Genomic DNA, 15,195 nt, shown 5'->3' on the forward strand with positions numbered 1-15,195 from the left:
GGTACACAGCGTACAGCAAAACCATTTTATATTCTTTCTGTGGGAGGTTTTATACATTTTGTTATTCAGTCAAACATCCGTATTGTGAAGGAAGGTGTGAAAGGAGGAGCGTTCAAACTGGCCAGCAGTGGGGCAGATAAAAACAGCACAGTCTCATTCAAAAGCTTATGCCAGCCTGATCAGTACTGTGGCTGCCAGGAGAAACAACTTTTCCCAGACACATAGCCATCATCCCCTTAAACAGAGGGACCTTGTTCCCTTGCCCACTGTGGTAGAGCAGCACAGAGAGTCAGGTTTCACTGGGTGCTCTTGACTACTCTGGGACTTGGTCCCTTTTTTCTGCCATCCTGAGGTTTCCTCCAGGGAAGGAGTGCCAGGCTCACTCATGCTGTCTGACAGGGATGGACTGCACATTGCATCCTCCCCTTGGTAAGGAGCTTCTGCCAAAAGCCACACAGGGAGATCTAGTGGTCCATATCCTTGGAGGGAAAAAAATTCATCACAGACAGTGACAAATCACCAACTCGAATGTCTTTAACACAACTCACAACAGCCTTGGAATCACCAATGTCCGTAATTTAGAAATCCATCCTTGTCCCTTGAGGGCAGCAGGAAGGCTCCCACTGATTTCACTGGAAAAGCATCACCTCCCCTTCATGCCTGGGCGTCATTCCAGCATGAGCAGGAGTTTTTGGCTGTGCCATGACTTTGGCGTTGTGTACTGTGCCAGGCTGGGTGAGTTCCGTGTTCACCACACAGCCCACCCAGAGGACAGGCTGGCCAGTGGGCCTGCAAAATGCCTTACCAGAGCTGCTGGAGTCAGGCAAGAGGTCACCAGCCCCAAGGGGCTCACTGGCAGGGTCAGCCCCCTACAGTTAGGACTCCCTGGAGGCTGGATGTCAATTGGCTTTGGAGAGACAGGTGGGGTGCCAAAGCCTGGAACAGGGAAGGGAGAAACTGAGACACCTGCCTAGATCCCCGTGGTCCTGCTGAGACCAACAAGATGAAGATGTGCTGGGCCAGTGCAGGGGGAAAGGGCTGAGGAACTGGGGAAGAGGGCCAAGACAGTCCAGCATCTGCTGAGCTCTTTCCTCATGACCTATAGGAGAGCTTCTGGGCCTCCTTCATGTCCAAGGGGCATGTCTGGGTGCATAAGTCCCCAAGAGCCTTTGTGCTCACATAGGCTCTGAGAGCCCCTGGGACATAAAGCAGGATGGGCACGAGGACTCACATCCCCAACTCTTCCTCTGTGCTGGAGACCCAGGTATTGCAGGTGCTACAGGGGTCACAGCTGTGAGCAGCAGGGTGCTGTGTGGGACCGAGCACTCAGCACAGCACCAGGAGAGCCAGGGTCCAACCCACACAGTGTGCCTGGAGAGCAGAGATAGGGCCAGGACTGCTGGCAGGCCCACACTGTGAGAGTGACCTCTGCAAGGCATTAACAACAGATGGGTGAGAAGTGAAGCACTGGCCTGGATCAGGGACAGAAAATAAAGAGAAGGAAATGCATTTTTGCTGTGACAAATTATGCCCTGTAGCTGGCTCATGACCCGGAGTGCTTGACAGCTACCTGGAAGGGGTGCAAACATGAAAGCGTTTGCTTGTTCAAGGGGTGCCCACTGACCTGGGTCAGACCAGACTGAAAGGAATGTACAGCCAGAGCTCGTAGGGAGGCACATGAAAGGAAATGCAACAGGGAAGGACAACAAGCAGTGATGGACAGGTTTTAGGGCAGGTATTCTTCATAGCTGGTTTGAAGATAAGCTGAAGTGACAGAGCTAGCAGCTCAGCAGCCACCAAAACCAGCCATCTTTCCAGAGAGCTGGAAGCAATTGCAGGCACTTGTGAAAAGCAGCTCAAAAAGGGCTTCCTTAGGGGAGTCTCCATGAGGCTCATATTACTCTTGGTGAGTTCACCTGCCCTGATTGGCTCCAGCTAGTGTGAGGCCAGTCATTGTCATTGTAGAGACGGACAAAGCGACACACACACACACTCACATGGGTGAACAAGTGGCTAGGTTTTTTATTACTAAAAGCATGCATTTTTATATATTTCAGGTGCCAGAGTGTTACAATATAATTGGTAAAAAAGTTGTTAACATTCTCATTGCATAACCTTTATCAGTTTCCTCCCTGCTTGCTTCATCCTGCTACGTAGACAGCAGCTCCTTGGAAGTTATTTGTTTTAAGCATAGCTTCCTTATCTCAAAGGTACACCAGAATCTTGTCAAGGTCAAACTCTTCTTCAATCAGGTTGTCAGCAGACCAGCTGCTTTCCCCGACAGGTCATTTTCCACATCTTCTGATGAAAGGGCTCCTGAGCAGGGTCTGAGTCGTAGAAAGCATCTGATGGTCAAACTCAGGCAGAGGTGCTGGCATGAGGCTCTGCATTTTCTGAAGTGTGTGTTGGTTTTCTAGACCAATGCCTTTGCAGGGTCTCTCTATGGCATGGGAAGGAGACAGGAAAGGCTGTCAAGCCCCTCTGATGATTGCCCAGAAAATAAGATATTTGGAAGTCAAGTCCTTCTAGGGCAAAAATCATGAGAGACAGCATTTGGGGGGCTGCAGTATGCAGAGGAGCTTTGCCCAACCTCCCCCAGTATGAGCGAGTCTAATCAGGCACTGGTGGTTTTCTCCAGGAGAAGATGACGATGACGATGAATGTGGGGAGGAGAAGCTGCCTTCCTGCTTCGATTACGTGATGCACTTTCTGACCGTCTTCTGGAAGGTCCTTTTTGCCTTCGTGCCTCCAACAGATTACTGGAATGGCTGGGCTTGCTTCGTCGTCTCCATCCTTATGATCGGCCTCCTGACAGCATTCATCGGCGACCTGGCATCCCACTTTGGCTGCACCATTGGCTTGAAGGACTCCGTCACCGCGGTCGTGTTTGTTGCACTGGGAACATCGGTGCCAGGTAAGGACCTACAATATAATTGGTAAAGAAGTTGTTAACATTCTCATTGCATAACCTTTATCAGTTTCCTCCCTGCTTGCTTCGTCCTGCTATGTAGACAGCAGCTCCGTGGAAGTTATTTGTTTTAAGCATAGCTTCCTTATCTCAAGGGTACACCAGAATCTTGTTAGGGTCAAACTCTTCTTCAATCAGGTTGTCAGCAGACCAGCTGCTTTCCCCGACAGGTCATTTCCACATCTTCTGATGAAAGGGCTCCTGAGCAGCGTCTGAGTCGTAGAAAGCATCAGCATGGTTTGTTGTAAATGTCCATCTCTGCCCAGTCTAGATTTGGGTTTGGGCTGGGAAATATGAGCACAGTGAGGTACTTGGCTGTGCTCTACAGGACCCCCAAGGACAGATTTGAGGTGTATGTGGAAGTTGTTTTTCAGTCTCAGATGAGCCAGGAGGATTGAACCAGGATGTGGATCCAGGTCCCTGGAAACTGTTTCAAGGACCTTTGTTTCACAAAGACTGTAAAGTATCTAGTTCTGTGGACAGCCTCCATGGCATCCACTCTCAAAGTAAGAAATTGGTCTTTGATTAAAATGCTGCCTGTTTTGACAGTCCTGGGCTTGCTTTCTGAGCGTCTGCTCCTTTAATCTTGCCTCCCAGGTGAGTTAGGTGCTAGTCCATATTCAGGGCACACTGCCCAGCACAGACACCTTTGTATGATACCTGGTTCAGATGGATCAATGTGAGGTTGCTGAGCTGAGGGAGCTGCTCAAAATGTGGTATGTGAAGCCCCTAGAAGTTCCTGACCCCACAAATGTTTGGAGATGTGTCTCTAATCAAGTGGTCACCCGGCCTCAGAAGACAGCAGAGACTGAGGACTGACCAGGAAGAGAAAAAAAAACAAACAGGAGTTTCCATACCTATGTTCCACTTTGTCCTCCTGCACATTGACTTGCTGCAATCCAGCCTCCTTTTCTGCTGGCTCAGCAAAGGGCCTCTCTTAGGGATGAGCCAGTGCACTGGAGAGGATGGTTGCAGTGACATGGTTGCTCTGGGAAGTCACCTGTCGGCTTATGTGAGAGGGCCTGTGCCTTTCACTCACCTTCTTCCATGGGCTGTGCTGGCCAGACAGAGCCTGGTTCCTGGACAACCCAACACAACTACCCCTCACATCAGTCACACCTTCCCTCAGACTTCCAGTGATCAGCACTCAGGTGCTTGAAGATCTTGAAATTGTCCTAATGCTATCAGAGCCCCAAAGAAAAGCAGCAGAACCAAAAGGAATAACCGATTTGGGCAAGGAACAGAAGAAGGAGCATTTTTTAGACCTCTGGCACTAGAGTTTTTAGGTGTGAGGTTGGCAGGGCTGTCTCACACCCTTGACAGCGAAAATCTTCCCTCCTACTTTGTTGACAAAAGGTGTTGTTTAAGAAATTCTTTTTAGGATACATTTGGCTACTCTTACTTGAACTAGCAGACCATGTTGTGTTATCTGGGTGCTAGCTGCGCGCCTCCACACCTGCTTTCCAGAAGGTGGGCAGTCATCAGATGAACATAGAATGAAATCAAGACCAACGGGGACCTTCTCTGCACTAAAAGCACCGCTCAAGCTTGCAGAAGTGCCGCATGGTTGTTTCCACACTCTGGCTATTGCCCCATCCCTCCTTCCACAGTGGCAGATGGAGAGCCACAGGGGCATCAGCAGTCAGATGCATATCCATCGGACCTTTTTAAAAAAATAAAGCAGCTTTTGATTTCTTTGCTGAAAATGGCCCTTCTTGTTGTGCCCAGCCCTCCCTGTTACATGAAATTGCGTCTTTGTGCTGGGTCTTCACCATCTCAGCTTGGAGACCCACTGGGAAGGGGCGTTAAAGGAAACTCTACAAAATTAAAAAACCATGAAATCTGACCTCACTATTTTCTTTTTCTGAGCCACACTCTGCTGCCTGTACCCAAGGTGATCTGGGGTTGCAGATGTGTTAAGGATTCATCTTCTCATCATTAGGTGAGAGTGTTCACCTAGACAAAACCCAGATGCTAATCCCCTCTCCTGCCTACCACCCCTGCAGATCCAGAGTGGATTTGAATGTAAAATCAGCACTTCCCTACAGTGCAGAGCAGTGGCGTGCTGGTCTACTTGATACAAAATCTGCCATGAAAAAGGCCAGCCAAGTTTTATCACAGCTCTTTCACCACGAGTATTAAAGCTGGTGGAGCACCTGGACAAGCATACACCCACCTGCATGTTTTTTTTCTACCCAAGGGGTGAAAGATGACCACTCATTTACCAGAGTGGCAGGGTCTGCACCAGACACTGGACTTCAGTGAGACAAAAGGTCTTGGAGAGACATCATTAAAGCAAACACAGAAACACAAATACAAAACTTCGGAGGACCTGAAGAATAGATACAAAGCATTGTGGCTCCCACAAAACTTTTCCAAGCTTTTCAGTTCTTTTGCAAGTCAACAGATTAGTGGATGTGGGAGAAGGGGCCAACACAGTGTAGCACTGGGAAGTGTTGTCTTTTGCTTGAAGAACCGTGGGGCATCTGGGGCCATACTGGGGGAAACACCATTTTTCTGGACACTGAGATTTCCCTCCTGGGCATTTTAGACCCTGATTGTCACTCTGCCTCTGGCTAGCTGTGGCCTTCCTTGAGAGTGCCCATAGATGGGGCTGTACCCTGTCCCTTTATCCACTATCTTCATTCCCCAAGTGATGTCATTGACATTTGTCCCCACACTGCCTTCTGCTGTCCTTCCTTACCTGGCCCTTGCCTGAGGGATTCTCTCTGCTTTCCCTTTGCAGACACATTTGCCAGCAAAGTAGCAGCAACGCAGGACCAGTATGCGGATGCCTCCATCGGGAACGTCACCGGGAGCAATGCCGTGAACGTTTTCCTGGGCATCGGGGTGGCCTGGTCGATCGCAGCCATCTACCATGCAGCACACGGGCAAGCTTTCCAAGTCTCGCCTGGCACCCTGGCCTTCTCTGTCACCCTCTTCACCATTTTTGCTTTTATCAGTGTGGGCGTGCTGCTCTACCGGCGGAGACCCGAGATTGGAGGTGAGCTGGGCGGGCCGCGGACTTCCAAGCTGCTCACATCCTCACTTTTTATCCTCCTCTGGCTCTTGTACATATTCTTCTCATCTCTGGAAGCCTACTGCCACATAAAGGGCTTCTAAAGGGACAATCAGAGATAGTAAATATATATATATATCTATATGTATCTATATAGAGTGATATATAGGTATAGATATAGATATAATGCCGTATCTAATGAACAGAGAAAGAATAAAAGAGATTTGCTATGTTCACACACCCGCTGACGGAAAGCAGCTTTGGAGCATCCTTTGAACTAGGCAGGACCCCAAATCCAGCAGGGCCCCTTCCAGGGCAGCGGTCCCAGCCAGGAGCCCAGCGGCAGGGCCCTCTCTGCAACTCTACCAACAAGAGCAGCTGATAGCCACCGAGCCTTTTCCATCGCTCTCTCCTGCCTGCCGGCCCCCCAGGAGGATGGATGTGAAGGCAACTGGGGCATGTTGGTACAGGGAAGGCCAGAGTAGCTGGTGAGAAACAGAGCAGTGGGTGAGGGAAGGAGAGGAAAGCGAGGGTCCTGATCTCCAACCACCATCTGCCTGCCTTTGCCACTTGGGAACATCCCCTCTGGCCCCCCTGTTGGAGAGAAGCAAGAGACCAGACTGAAGACAAGGGGTAATCGGGAGCTTTCTAAGGGTAGAACACAAACCGTTTTCGTCATTGATTTGAGGTTGTTTTGGAGTTTTTTGTTTTGGTGTGTGTACAACTAGCATTTACCCCCCAACATGCCCCTCGCCTTTCCACCCTCCATGCTTCAGGGATGCGCCACCGCAACCTCGTGTCCAGTGTCCTAAGCCAAGGCTGCATGGAGCAGCGAGGGCTTTCCTCCTGCCTCATCTGCCTCCTCGGGCATGCTGTCGTGGTACTTGTAACATTTGCATGAATGAAATGAACCCTATCTGTATATAGCATCCTATAGCAGTAGTCCTTCCAGCCATGTGGATTGAGCATTGCAGATACAAGTGTTTTCTTTTCACCAGCTTTTATTTATTTTAGTTAGTTTAGTTTCGCCATAGGTTTTTGTTCATTTGTTTGTTTCCTCTTAGTGGGTGTAAAAGAGGGAAAACTGTTCCTATTTATTGCTCTGCACGTGGGTCCACAAGAAGCAATAACAGCCATGCAGATGTAGGTTTTCAGGGGAGGAAAGCCCACACCCCAGAGACTGCAGGCTCCATCCCCCTGCATGGTCGGAATCCCCCCCTGACAGTGGTCAGTCCAGGACATGCTGACGGCCTCCACCACCCACAAGAGGCTTTACACAAGGTCCCAGGAAGCCTGAGTGGGAAGAGGAGCATCCAAACCCAAGGAGGACAAGCATGGCTGGCTCTCAGCACCTCGCCTGCCTCTGCCTTTATAGCCAGTGGCTGCCTCAAAACCCTTTGGCCTCCTGCTATTCCCTGTGTCCCCAGAGGTCTAGTGACAGCCCCTGTTTCTAAGCATTAAGCCATCAGGATCAGTCCCCAAAGCTGGTCCTTCCCTACAGCCATTTGGAGGGAGAATAATTCAGCATAAAGGCTGAAGGGCTGTAACAGATCTCCCATGCCACTGAGGGTAACCAGGAAGGGTGCCTCAAGGAAAAAGGCCACATTTTGCACTGTCCAAATCTGAATCGATGGGAAGGATGAGATAGGGAGGTGTAGCTCAGCATCACCCCCTGACTCCAGCAGCGTGGGCTGAAATAGAGAGCCGAGCCCAGGAGAGTGTGGGTGTAGAGCTCCCCTGAGCGCAGCACAGGGATGACATTGTGCACTGATGTTGAGAGACATCTTCTTACCCCACACCCTTCACCAGGCTTCCTGGAGTCCCAGCCATGCAAATGCCCAGCCTGCACAGCCACTGGTGAGCTCTTCCCACCCAGCTGAAAACCACATCTAATACTTGTACCATAACCGATTGGCTGGGGGTATTTGTACTTATTTTGAACAATCTGTGGAAAATTTTATTAACCTGTTGTAAGATTTTTATCTAGGAATATGAAGTTGTAGGGTTAGTTTTTCTTCTCAAGCCTTCTTTTCCCTTTCAGTGGGGTTTGGGGGTTTTCTTTTTGTTTCTCATTGTTTTGGGGGAAGAATCAAACACAGGCACAGGTTGTTCAGGTTTATGGTTACCTTTATGTACAATTATTTCATTTTCATCTGTTTGGATTCATTGATATTTCTTTGTGTGTATTGCCCACCACTATAAGCAGTGAGTCCACTAACTGTGATGATGGTACACAATGCACAGACAAATAAAGTTTGTAATGTTTCCTGATGGATCCAGTAGTGCTCCTCCATATTCTCTATGGAAAACCCTTCCCTCCCCTCCTGTTGTCTCTCCTCACGTTGTACCCATCTCCTCTTTACTCAGTGGTTTGCTTTTGCTGTGTTTCTGCCACTGACAGGGGGCAACAGTGTCTCTGAATGCCCACCCTTACCCCATCTCACTGCTTTCCTCCTGCTCCATCTCCATTGTGCTTCAGGCTCAGTATGCTGGCCCAGCTCTCAGGGGGTTGCAGGAAACTGCCCAGGGACAAAGCTGCAGTGCAACCCTTCTGGGGCCAGGAGCTCTTCCTATGATGGGTCCCTCATCAGTGCTGGCTTGCCCTAGACTTGGAGAGAGCCGTGTATATGCCCCCAAGGTACTTAGCAGTTCTTTCTACTTGTATCTACCAGTTATATAGAAGTGCTCCTGTTCTTCTAGCCTCATGGTGACTTGTGTTGGGTTAAGCCACTAGATAATGTTAAGTAGGAATGCAAGAGATGCAGTACAATGGTAGGGCCCAGGGGTGCAAAAGCAGATCTGAGACACCCCATGAGGTTGCCAAGCAAACTGGGAGCTCGGGCTGCTCTGGGCAGCTGCCTGCCTGTGCCCTAGTCCAGGTGCCATGGGCTATTTCTGACCCACTGGGCTTGACAGAGTTCAGCCAGTGCTGAGAAGGGGAGAAGTCTCTACATGCCCAGTGATGTTGCACTTCCCTGTGTTTCATCCAGCATCTGTTGAGCTGTCCCCAGATAAATCTTCCCCGTGATGCTTCCAAAGTCCTGCTCTAACAGCTGAACACCAACACCAGCTCTGGAGATAGGGCCCCAGTAAAGGCTGCCTTTCTCTGACAAGGCTCTCCCTGCTCCTCCCCATGAGGGGTCCTGGGGTCCTGCCCGTGCTCCTGCTCACGTTCTTGCCCATCTGCTGCTCAGGGTCAGGATGGGGCCGCACAGCTGGTCAGACTGGCACCAACTGCAGTGTCTGACTTTCAAGCTCCAGGCTAGAAATGAGCAAAAGGAGAGAGGGTAGGATGCAACTGATTTTGTGGCAGTATGACCACATCTGTAGAGGCCCAGAGGCAGTAAAATTCCCATCTGCTGATGTGAGGGGATGTGTGGCAGAGCAGGTAACTAATGCACTCCAGCAGCCAGAGGATTTAACATGATCTCTGGGCTGCTCTCACGCAAACCTACCCCTTCCCCACACCCTATGCTGCTTTTTGCCATCCATGCAGCCAGCCCCACTCATGCCTGAGGTGCTGAGCATCCTCCAGGTGAGTGTGGATCAGTCTTCAATGCTCTTCAAGCCACAAGCAAACACAGTCAGTCATGTCCGTGTGCTTTCCCAGGCAGTGAATTATGAAAGCAAAGCAGCTCTCCGGACCCAGTAATTACATCTACCAAAAGGTGATGTTGGTATTTTATCCTCATCATTTGCTGCTTTGGAATGAATTGCAGTCACTGAAGTCATTAACAAGTCAAATGGGACTTGTGTAGCAGCTCAGTTTAAATAGGCAGTAAATAACTGTTCTGCTTACAGAGCTTTCCAAAGGGAATGATGAAGCACTGCTTGCTTAGGACAAGGCCTAAATCACATAGTAAACACCAGCCTTGTTTATGCAATTATTCTCTGCCAGTCATGTGCTTTTTAGCATCTTTAACAAGCTTATGCAGAGTGTGATGTCTGTTTGCCCAGTTGCTCATGGAGGAGCCACAGATGTGCAGTGACCTTTTTACCTGGCTGTTGCCTTGCCATGCCAAGGAGGGGAATGACTGCTCCACAGAGCCCCAGCCACCTGCCTCCATTCACAAGGGCATAATGCCTGGTCTTCTGCACCAAACTCATCTTTAAATCAAACCCTCCAAATACAAAAGCAAACTGCCCTCCTCTGTGAGACACTCGCACCTGGTGGCATGCTGCCAGAAGCAGCAGGAGGGAGCTCAGCCCCTGGGCACAGGCATGTCTTGCCCTCACGCCTTCCTGCCCCATGGGGGTCTCCAGGTCTCCCGTCTGATGCCAGTGCTCTCCCATCTCCTCCTTATCCCTGCCAGCCTTCCCACCCTCACTCTCAAGGGAAAAGCAGTGAGCATCTCTGATAAAACCCCAGGCTCAGAGAGGTTGCCAGAAATTCAGCCTCCATTCATCCACCTGCCCCGGCTGCTCTTACTCATTCTCATCACCTCACTAAAGCCAAAGGCAAACCTTTCCATGGAAAAGTATGCAGCACGGTGCAAAGGACATTCAGAGACAGCCATCCAAATAACACAACAGGCCACTGCAAAGTGCTTGGGGACAAATGGAAGGAGCACATGGAGCAATGACAGCCCTAAGCATCTTAGCAAAACCGTATCCCCAGCTCTTCAGGGGCCAACAGGAGTGGAGGCAAATTCCAGCCACAAGCTGAACACACAGAAAAGGTGCAAAAGAGCCAAAGACTCTGCATGTCCTTGGTGCCAGCAGGAGCAGCAAACCTGCAGCATCTCAGGACTGAGCCCACCCAAACTGCTACCACCCGCCTGCACCAGGGAACCGCTCACTCCAAAGATGGGAATCCGTCCTCTCCAAATAATGCACCTGCCCATGTGCCACCCATTTCCAGGCAGTCTGTGGTGGCTCTGGAGAGACTGCAAGAGTCATTTGTGCATCTTTCTCCCCGCTTTTATCACTTCTTAAAGGACAAAAGAAAAAAGGGAGGCTCTGAGCCCTTTCTGGTCACAAGTCTGGATGCAGTCTGTTAACTCTCCGTGCTATTTCTGCTACAGGCAGGGAACAAAGAACTAGAGCCTGTGTGTTATTGTAACAGCTATTTTTAAATGCTTGGGTAGGAATCAAGTGCAGTGGTATTGGGGGCCATATACATACCTAAGGAGGAGGCTCAGCTGCATTCCCGAAGGGGCAGACCTGGGCATAGCCAGAACATGACAGAGAGAAAAAGAGGGAAAACTTAATGTCTGAGGGTATTATTCCATGAGAAACTCCTGCATTATTTTTCTGTAGGCTTTGACACCCAGGACCGTCTGGGGAAGCATATTTGCAGAGCATCGGGAACCTCTCTGGCCTCTCTAAGCATGCAGTGGCCAACCACACACACACATACACATGCCCAGCACAGCTGCAGAAAAGCCTGTTTATCTTGTAAAAAAATGACTTGCCCAGGAGAGCATCCAGAAGGATCTGTATTCTTGCAAAAAGCACCAAGGGACAATAAATAAAGTGAGATTCCTCACCTTTTAAGGACTTGAGCCTTTCTCCTTTTTGAACTAAAGCTGCCAAGAACCTCTCGCCAGCCAGCCACACCCCTCATGCAGGGGGAAGGTATGATATAAATGAAAGGGGCCCATCTGGACATGCAGGAGCTGTTGTCAGCAAAGATAGCCAGAAGATTGCTGTTACTAGCAGGATTTGCTGTCTACAGCACATCCCTGAGAGATCCAAGGGGTCTCTGAAGAGTCTTTATGTCTCTCAGAAGCATCTCAAGAATGGCCAGCCCTGCCTCTGAGCACCCAGTGCCCTCATGGTGGCTCATCACTCTCTCCTGCAGGTCCTGCATCCTCCCTTGGCTCCTTCCCACCCTCCCAGTGAATGCCAGCTTGGGGGTCCCCTCTCTAGAAGTGTGAAAGAGGGAACTGGGGTGCACACAGTTCCCAAAGTAGGTGCTCTAGAGTGTTGCTGGGTGGTGGAGCTGGGTGCTACTGGTGGGATGGCAAGCATCAGAGGACACAGGGAAGGGAGAAGTACCTTGGAGGCCCACAAAGATCTGGAAAACTTATTTTAGGCACTAGCACAGCATGTTCCCTTGCCCCGGCTGCAGTGGCTATGGACAAGCATCTTGACTTCTGCACAGCTATAGCACAGCCTCTAGGTTTTTGGCTGTCTATGGGCATCAACCCCAAGGCAGTATTTTTATCTATTCAAAACAGCCCTTGTTCTGTTGTACTGCACTGTGACAGCTCTCCACCCCTCCCAGCACTCACAACCTACCCCCAAGAGTGCAGTTCCAGGTAGTGGTGGGAAGGAGCATTAGCAATGCACCAGGAGCATATCCTACCTGACTTAGTGGTCCTCCAGCATCCACCTTGAGCCATCTTGAGGCCCCAAAATGGCGCATAGTGATAATCCAACTTGGGGCTTGCTCTGTGCTGGTCCCACTTGCAGATCCAATTTTGCATGCCCTCTTCCTTCAGGCTCCCTGCAGAGGAGCCTTCTCTGTCTCTCCTGCCCCACAAGAGGGAGCTTCCCGTGTGGGACAAGTCTCCTCTCTCACTGGACTGAACAGCAGTGCTTGTTAGTTCAAGTTTGCTGTCTGTATCTCAGGGCAAAGATTAACCACTCCAAAAGATGGCTTAGACTTGAACCCCTGCAAGCAAAGAACCATACAAGTTTCCACACAGGAGAGACAAACTTCAGCATGCTGAGCCCTTCCTGATCATCACCCAGATCCTGTTACAGCCACTACCCACAGGCACTGTTTTTATTGTGCTGCTGTCCTTCACTCATGAGTTTTTGGAAGACTAAATATTTCTGCTGAATTTTGACTGTTATCAAATCCCACAGATGCTCCAGCTCCACACCCCATCCCAGCTCAGCCTCTACACTTCCAGAGCAAAGTCCACTTCAACTCCTTTTTTTCAAAATGGAGCCTGTCCTTGGTGCTCTAAATATTCTAAAACTTACCTACCTGCCTACAAAACTTTCCTGCCCCCGCTTAAAATGAGTAGAGTTTAAGTAAAGCAAGTTGCAATGGCTTGGGATGCTTATCCACACTTAGGGCTAAAGCTATGCAGGACATGGAGGACTGCCACAGGGTTCTCTCCCTGCACCTCCTGACCTCTTCGTTGAGGTTGGATTTATTTCTCCTCCTTTTTATTCTAACTCAGAGGAGTTCCTCACAGATGACGGTGTGGAGTACAGCCTTGCTCTGTTGTCTTGATGAAAATTGCCGTGGCAGTCCATGGCACTGTCATCACCAGGAGTGTGTGCCACTCTGACCCAGCCCACAGCCCCTGGCAGGCTCCTCACTTACAGAAAAGTGAGTTTCTGGCAGGTGAGCTTCTTTGCAGAGATATTTAGAACTGTGGAGAGTTGCTGAGTACTGTAAAATTGCTGCACTAGCACAAGATAGATTGGATCCTGGTGGTGCAAGTACGTCCCAGCTTGCTATCAGGCTTGTTTGGGAGCATTAATGAAAGTTTTTGCAAACTACTGGCTTTGTGACTCCCAGTGATGTAGGGAGGTGCACAGATTTCTTCTTAGTGTAATGCTGAGATGGCTCCCTTGCTTTAAGCTATAGTCCTGTGCATTGCCCTGGTCTTGCCTTTCAGTAAGAGCTCTGATGAGATGCCCCTGGGCTGAACTCCCCCTATACATATGAAAACAAACTGATGCCTATTGTGTCTTTATTTTTTTGCCCCATGTTGCTTTCTTCATCTTTCAAGCTCTTGAGAAAATGTGCTCACGCAGCGAGCCATGCAGGAGACATGTACCACTTCTAGGAGCTCTAGAGAGCAAAAGATTGCAGTAATACCTTTTACATTATAGTTGCTACGTTAGCAAGAAAGAAAATGCTATTTATTTTTTCCCTGACGATAACTCAACTACCAACAACACTTGTTTAACTTCTTTTTTCTGTAATGCTTTAAGCATTAGGAGGCACAGCTCTGCAAATAATGGAGCTTTCAAGACTACCTGTTGAGGACATTGTTCAGCAATCCAGCAGAACAATATTATTTGTGGATGGAGGGGAGAAGTTGGTGAATTCTCACAAGTTTCCTAGCTCCTGATGAAAGAAACACATACATGCTGGTAAAAGCCGCAAAATGCTGAGTTGAGTACAATGCAGCCCTCTGTATCCCAGATCTCTGTGCCAAAGAGATGTGGCATGAGGTTGTAAAATCAAAACTATGACTTCCGGAAGACTACTCAGCAGTGATGGGCATCTTTATACCTACCGCTGTCCCTAGAATATAGAGAGAGGTCTCTGGTACACCTGGTGTTCACCAGGTGTGAATGTCACCATTAAACAAGCAAGGAAGGCTATGGAGAACACCACACACTATCTCTCCTCCACCCCAACAAACAAGCCCATGGGTTAGTCCCAGTGAGAAGCAGTCAGAGTGCCAGTGAGCAAAGCTGTCAGCAGGAAAGCTCACATGTCTCAAAGGTGATAGGTTCCCCACAGGACTTTGCTCTCCACATCACTGCCATGGCAGGCAGAGCCTCTCATAGCTCAGCATCCTGCAGGAAGAGCCAAAGGAGAGGCCTAGGCTGTCTATGCTTGGTCATGTGACAATCAGCCCTGATTTCAGCCAGAGAGGCCTGCAGGGAGTGGCTGTGATACTCTGAAGGAGTGGGAAATGAGATGAGATTCAGTCAAAAAATGATGCAGCAGTAATTTAGATCTGTTACTAATTTTCCATGGTAATTAAGTGGTCCAGTTATCTCAATGCTTGAGTGACCACTCTGGTCCTCAAAAGCTGTTTCCACACACTTGAAACACAGGGAAAGCAACTGCTCCTCTTTCTAGAGTAGAAAACAGGCTGTCGCTATGAGCTTGGACAGGACACAGAAACACATCTGTCTTGACAGTGATCTAATTCAAATCAGCAGCTTCTTCCACTGCCCCACTTGGGAGTGGAGGGACACTCAGGCAGGGAGGTGGCAGCTGCCTGTGCAGCCTGTCCCAGGGATGTTGGATGCTCCGCATGTGTGAGGCAGCCAGGACCCCCTATAATGGCAGGACACAGGAGAGAAAGAGTACAAAATGGCCCCAAAAAGGGAGGGGAACAGCTAGTGGCTGGATGCAGTAGGCCTGTGGTGCTGGGGCACAGGTAACATGCCTCACTGGCAGGTAACCAACCTCAGCACTGCCAAGGCAAGGTTGTCCTCTGGTGGTTTTGGTGTGTTGGAGCACATCAATGATATGCTCCAAAAATGATGGCTCGGCTTT

At 49.5% G+C, this 15,195-nt stretch overlaps 1 protein-coding gene across 8 annotated transcripts in view; it reads left to right on the top strand.

The window, feature by feature from the left end:
• SLC8A1 (solute carrier family 8 member A1) overlaps positions 1–8,262 on the top strand; it is a 149,073-nt gene extending 140,811 nt beyond the window's left edge. For 7 of the 8 annotated variants that reach the window (XM_074928759.1, XM_074928914.1, XM_074928826.1 and 4 more), the window contains 2 exons: positions 2,639–2,914; positions 5,715–8,262. In XM_074928759.1, coding sequence (XP_074784860.1) covers positions 2,639–2,914; positions 5,715–6,091 — 653 coding nt within the window. In that variant the 3' untranslated portion in view covers positions 6,092–8,262. The remainder of the gene's footprint in view (positions 1–2,638; positions 2,915–5,714) is intronic. The other variant, XM_074929327.1, reaches the window with a different exon arrangement.
• Positions 8,263–15,195: the final 6,933 nt, after the last annotated feature.

Source organism: Athene noctua, chromosome 1, assembly GCF_965140245.1.
Source record: "Athene noctua chromosome 1, bAthNoc1.hap1.1, whole genome shotgun sequence".
Classification (NCBI taxonomy): Eukaryota; Metazoa; Chordata; class Aves; order Strigiformes; family Strigidae; genus Athene; species Athene noctua.